We start from the raw sequence: 6,792 nt of genomic DNA, 5'->3' as shown, positions 1-6,792 counted from the left end.
CGCCGAAGTGTGAGACGGTGCGTTATCTTGATGGAACAGCACTTTCTTCTTTTTCAAATGCGGTCGTTTTTTCTCAATTTCTGCCTTCAGCTTGTCAAGCAATGATACGTCCCTGTTATTGTTTTACCTTTTTCAAGATAGTCGATCAATACAATTCCATGACTGTCCCAAAAAACAGTCGCCATCACCTTTCCCATCTTCGCTTTCTTCGGAGCAGGTTCACGCTTCGCAGTCCACTGTTTTGATTGTTCTTTCGTTTCAGGAGTGAAGTGGTGGACCCAAGTTTCATCAACAGTTATTAATCGACGCAAAAAATCCGACTCGTTTCGCTTAAACCGCTCTAACAGGGCCTTAGAAATGTTGATTTGAATGCGTTTTTGATCCAGAGTGAGCAAGCGCGGCACCCAACGCGCGGTTAACTTACGCATGTCTAATTCTTCAGTCAATATATGACAAACACGTTCTTTTGATATGCCAACAGCCTCTGCTATCTCCCTAATCTTAATTCGACGGTTGTCCATTATCATTTGATGAATTTCTTCGATGTTATCGGTGGTGGTCGCAGTTGTTGGCCGTCCCCAACGCTCATCATCAGCTAAGCTGGTACGACCACGTTTAAATTCAGCTATCCATCTTTTCACGGTGGCAAATGATGGGGCAGATTCCCCGTAAACAGCGTCCAACTCGGCTTTAATTTGCGTAGACGTATTGCCTTTCAAATGCAAGAATTTAATTATAGCACGATATTTAATTTTTTCCATTTTTACAAAATGACGACACAAATGAGTGTCAAACAAGAACTGAACGTCCAAAGTGGCCACAATTGTCACAGATATCTTTCGTAAGTATCACGATTATAATACTAGAATGGCTTTGACGAGTAACGCCATCTTCATGATGAGGCTTAAAACTTTTTGACGAGACGACCCTCGTATAGATAATGGGTGGGATATATGGCAAAAATGCAAGGGTTTCAACAAACTAAACAAAGAATACGAAAGCAAAGCACTTGTATTTTGCTATACAACATGCTTTACTATTCCTCTACACGTATGTATCACGAAATAACCAGGTCTTTTACACGCCTTACAGTAATCATTTTATGTAGATTATAATTTATGATGATGCTACTTGTTACACACACAATGTGACAAATCGATTCAACACTCACAATAATTTCATTTAATTATATCAAATTAATATTAACAGTAAGAAGCTGAAATTGTAACTCAATACTAATATAACATAAAGGCATGTAACAGAGTAGTTGCGAGAAAATTACCTCTACTTCTTCTATTTTTTCTGATTTCCGCGGCGTAAATCCCAGCGCGGCGTATATACCGGAGTTACTCTATTATTATATGATTTTTATAAGCATTACTTAAGTAAAACAATATTTTTGTTGACAGCAAGTTATACCACTTTCAAAAATAATAGATTATAAAAAATTTACTTATATTAACTTATACTAAATTTATGTTTAGATTTTAATTGAAGTAAATTATTTTTAAATATAATTATAAAATACAAATTGTAATAATAGTAACAATACAAAAATAGTACTGAATGTCAAATTACGTCTATTTGATATAAATACAAATGTTAATAATTAATAATTTTTGAGAAAATAAAGCTATCATTACAGCATATAGCTAATATTAATTGTAATATTACTAATGATATCTTAATTTAATTGAATAATATAGCCTAAAGCCGGTTACACATTTGAATATTTTTATTCGTGCAAAAGGTTTGCTGGAATTTTGTTCAAGATTGGATATATGTGGTTTAAAATAATTGTTGACCATCGATGTTACTTATATTACTTACATATGCAAGTCTGCTAAAAATCATTAATTGAAAAAGATCTCATTGTCAATAGAAATCAAAACTGTTTTTGGAAATTGCAAAGTATACCCAAGCAGAACAATAACGTTAAACGATCACGATAATGTTAAAATAACATTAAAATGAATTTTAACTAAACAAAAAGTGATTTTTAATAATTACACTGCTCGACGTGATTTTTGCTGTTTGAATAAAAAATACCATTTCCGATGTATTTTCACGCGCTGAATACGAATCCGGTAATGAAATTGCTCTATTACGTCAGGTTTGTGAGAAAAGTGAAGTTAAAGATGTAAAAATTGACGTTTTTTGACATGTTTGTGATTTTTTTACTAGTGAAGTAAATTTTTTTTTCTACTTTTATTTATGACATCTTAAAGTGCCAACTTTTATCTTTAAAATATATTTTTTTTAACACCGTACGTTTTTTTTTCACCGAGATAATTTCTGCGTAGTCACACAAAGAAAAACGTTCTGTGCTAAAAATATTTTTGAAGAAAAAGTTTTAAGAACTGTGTGATGAATTTAGTAGCAAAGTTTTTAAGGTCACTATATCCGAATCTGAAATCAAATTTTCGAAATTCTTATCACTAATAATAAGTGATAAGATCTGATGAATAAACTAAAAAATTTTTATCACTTTTGTCATTTGCGCTTTAATTTAATTTGAAAAATATTGTTTACAATATTAATTTTGGAATTTTAAACATTTGCAAAAGAATTTCAAATTTAAATTAAGTAAAAATTTTTATTAACTTTTTCTTTTTCTTCAAAATCATTTTTGGCACCAAACATTTTTCTTTGTGACTACGCAGAGATTATCTCGGTGAAAAAAAACGTACTGCGCTAAAAAAAACATATTTTAAAGATAAAAGTTAGCACTTTAAGATGACGTAAACGAAAGTAGAAAAAAAATTTACTTCGCTAGCAAAAAAATCACAAATATGTCAAAAAACGTCAATTTTGACACTTTTAACTTTACTTTTTTCAAAAACGTGACGTGATAGAGCAATTTCATTGCCGGATTTGTGTTCAGCGCGCGAAAATACATCGGAAATGGTATCTTTTATTCAAACAGCAGAAAAAACGTCGGGCAGTGTTATATTAGAGTTGTTTTAATGTTATTTTTAAACAAGCTAAAACATTTTTTTTAAATTAGACTTATACTTTAAAAAAACAGTTCATACATGGATGTTTAGTAATTTTTTTCTAATCTTGTGTTGGCCATGAACTACAGCTACCAAATTGTTACAGAGAGTAAAAATAATAATTAATTTAATTACCTAATATGCCGACGGAAATATCTTGCAAAAGAGAATGGATTTTGGTAAAAGCATTTTCTCCTTCAGCGAAATCCGCCGCAAGAATCCTCACTTGGATTTTTGGATTTATTAACAGCATCTCGTCTTTTGTGCGTTTAAGTTTTTCTAAGTTTCTACTAATTAATATTAGATTCATGTTTCTTGCTGCTAATTCCTTAGCATAAGCTTTACCAATACCGTCAGTTGACCCAGTAACAACTAAAATGTTTATAATTATTTTTAAATATAATTTAAAAGTTTAGAAATAGATAAATAAGATTACTGAGAATCAAAAATTATTTAAAAAATAAAGGAAATAGTCTATGAGGATCTCGCTGTAAATAGTATGCTTTTTCATATAATGAAATTTAATACGTAATAGCTTAAGATTACATTGAAAAACATTTCAGCTAATTTTAATCTATTAGAATAGATTAAAGAGATTAGCGATACAAATACATACATGCTCTTTTGCGCATTATATCTGTCATTGACCGCGATCCATGTGAGATAGTTAATCATTTCTCCATTGAAGAGTGATCCCATGCCAGAATTAGAGTGAATAGTATAAATTGATAGAGTGCATGTCAAAGGAGCATCAAAAAAGATGTATAACGTTTACAGAATGTCCGATAATTATTCTGACGCAGTTCGTGGACGTATAGAGCGGACTAAACTGAGACGGAAAGTCCTTTACTATTTTGCAATTTTCGCGATAGTTAACAAGATATTAACTGCTAAAAGTTACCGAAAATTGGTCTTCAATAATTTTTTACTGAAATACTATCAACTTTACAGAAAAACTGCAAGAGACGAAAATTATTTATTTTCTTCTCATAGAGCTCTAAGAATTTTTTTAGAATTTTTTCAGAATTTTTTAGTACCGTATTTTCTCATGTTGATAAAATTGAGAATATGCAGTACTAAAAAGTTGATAAAAAATTCTGAAATAATTCATAGAGTTCTATGAAAAGAAAATGAACAATTTTCATCTCTTACAGTTTTTCTGTAAAGTTGATAGTATTTAAGTAAAAAATTATTGAAGACCAATTTTCGGCAATTTTTAGCAATTAATATCTTGTTAACTATTGCGAAAATTGCAAAATAGTAGAGGACTTTCCGTCTCAATTTAGTCCGCTCTACATGTCTATACGAACTCCGTCAGAACAATTAGCGGACACCCTGTATATTTGAAAACAGTAAATGTCAGATTATAAATAGTAAGAAGGATTAAACGACAAGTCAGAAATTAAAATATCACACAAAAGTAATATACATAGTATTTTACTGTTGCGTGAAAGATCAAACAAAGATTAAACTGCGATTTAGAAATTAAAATGATATCACACAAGAGTAAAATGCATATAGTTAATCAAAGATTGAAATTGAAAGTTTTGGAATTGACAGAGTAAATGTGTCAAACGTTGCCACGTCAGAAACTAAAATATTTACATATAGTTTCTGACGTGGCAACGTTTGATACATTTACTCTATCAGTTTTCAAACTTTCAATTAAAATTTTTGATTACTATATGCATTTTATATTATAATCTCATGTGATATCACTTTAATTTCTGAGTCGCAGTTTAATCTTTCTTACTATTTGTAATCTGAATCTTACACTGCATTTACTATCTTTTCGGATATGTATATCTTCTACGTTTCTTTGAGATGCATTCAATCAATTTATGTCATTCAGTTTCCTAACTGGCTTGGGATTACTCTCCAATAGAGGAATAATTGACTATCTCACTTGGACTGCGATTGTTGGCACAGTGTAATGCAAACAAAAAAAATCTAATAAAAAAGACTACATCTTTTTTATTAGATTTAACTGATAATGGCTTAAAATTAGCCAATATAATTTTTCTTTTTAATGTGATTTTGAATTATTATTAAACTTTATTGTATAAAAAATATACGCACTATTTACAACCCCGATTCTAATTAGTCTATTTTCTTTATTTTTTAAAATAATATTTAAACATAATTTATGTTTATGTTGGAATTCATAAAAATTTCTTTATAGTTATTTCTTGTGAAAGGTTCATTGCCTTTTTTTTGTTTTGCAAATGTCCTTATGTCCAAAATGATAAAATAAAATATTACAGTTAATAATTTAAGATTTTTCAATAATTTAAATAATATTTATAAATTAAATAATATTTATAAACGTAATTAAAATTTAAGAGACATACAATTTTTTTTGGACTTACCTGCCCATTCGCCAAACTTTGTTCGCAAATCGATTGCCTTCTTATTATATATTTGCATAATAATTTCCCATAGAACACGCAGAAATCTCGTAACAGGACCAAGTAGAATCCAAAAACAAATTAAAGTAACTAACAGCCAAAATGCTATTGTTATTAACATTTTTTTCGTTATTTCGCGCTCTCTCGTAATTATCTAAAAGAGAAAAATATTTATGTTAAAAATCACAAAAAAAAAACAGTATCCTTTAATTTTTTATTATAAAAAATATTAACATTTCTTTGACGTATTTTTGTTAAGAGATATTTATAGAATTAGAGTATATAAATTTACATACCAAAATGTTATTTAAGCATTAAAGTCCAGCTCAGACCAATAAGGTCTTTTTGTTACTTATTGTGTATTCACATAATGGTCTTACGATATTTTGTGCTTACAAGATGTTTGTTTATAATTATTTGCTTGTAATTCTAGAATTATTTATGTGATAAAAAGAAACGTATGAAATTAAACTTTCCTTAATATTAATTAATATTTTTACTGGAAGTTCTGTACGATCATACATTTTTTTCAAAACTTTAATTTCACGTAAATACGATGTCACAATTGAGAAAACATTTGCGAGAATCTCAAGGCTTTAAGACGTGAAAGTGTATTACTTAACCGCGCCAGATATTTCGGTAACGCAACAAAAGCTTGATTGGTCGCTTCTTTTGGAGGTATCTCTTACCAAACACTTTGTTTCGTCCCTTATCTTTTATCCACTTTCACTTTTATTTGCGTTTTCGATACCGGCACGGTGAGAGATGTTCAAGGAACGAAAGCCGAGGCAAGACTAAACCGTCATCTCGCTCGGGTGATTGTACTGAAGGCCAAATCGAGAAGTCATGATACTTTCTCCTTTTGCTGAAATTCTCGTGGCTCCATGTACAATTTTTTGTGTTTTTAGGTCAGACGAAAAATCTCAACCTTTGCGTAAGCGAATATGTATTATATCGTAAGCAAATTATTACGTCGAATTAGAAGCTGCGATTATTTATCGCGCGTTTGTTATCTTTTATTCTGTTTCAACAGAATTGCTTCCTCTTGATCGATTCGCGGATGACATGATGAAAAGTTATAAAAGAGATGACATTTTAGAAAACATCGGCATGTAGATACCTTCATACAATGAGAGAATTATAAGATTATTACTTACAACAAGATTACAACAAACAGACTTTTAGTTTTTATATATATACAGGGTGGGGAAAAAGTATGGAAGCAAACAATTATTTCCGAAACTATTCATTTTTCGACAAAATGTCTTAGACATAATTTTTATGGTATGAAAAGATGTATTATGTGGCATAGACGGCATGACCTTGAAATGACCCTTACGAGCTGCATACAAATAACGTAATTGTTTCTTACATACAAATAACAATTG

At 30.0% G+C, this 6,792-nt stretch overlaps 1 protein-coding gene across 2 annotated transcripts in view; it reads right to left on the bottom strand.

The window, feature by feature from the left end:
- LOC108763839 (inactive hydroxysteroid dehydrogenase-like protein 1) overlaps positions 1 to 6,517 on the bottom strand; it is a 43,387-nt gene extending 36,870 nt beyond the window's left edge. The window contains exons 1-3 of one of the 2 annotated variants that reach the window (XM_018511733.1): positions 6,094 to 6,517; positions 5,366 to 5,558; positions 3,132 to 3,368 (exon numbers count right to left, since the gene is read on the bottom strand). In XM_018511733.1, coding sequence (XP_018367235.1) covers positions 3,132 to 3,368; positions 5,366 to 5,525 — 397 coding nt within the window. In that variant the 5' untranslated portion in view covers positions 5,526 to 5,558; positions 6,094 to 6,517. Of the gene's footprint in view, positions 1 to 3,131; positions 3,369 to 5,365; positions 5,559 to 5,700; positions 5,764 to 6,093 lie in introns of those variants that run through there. The other variant, XM_018511734.1, reaches the window with a different exon arrangement.
- Between the last annotated feature and the right edge of the window lie 275 nt (positions 6,518 to 6,792).

The sequence above is a fragment of the Trachymyrmex cornetzi genome, unplaced genomic scaffold (assembly GCF_001594075.2).
Source record: "Trachymyrmex cornetzi isolate Tcor2-1 unplaced genomic scaffold, Tcor1.1 scaffold385, whole genome shotgun sequence".
NCBI classification, from domain to species: domain Eukaryota; kingdom Metazoa; phylum Arthropoda; class Insecta; order Hymenoptera; family Formicidae; genus Trachymyrmex; species Trachymyrmex cornetzi.
Note: the sequence above shows the minus strand (reverse complement) of the source record. Positions and strands in the feature narration are given on the sequence as shown.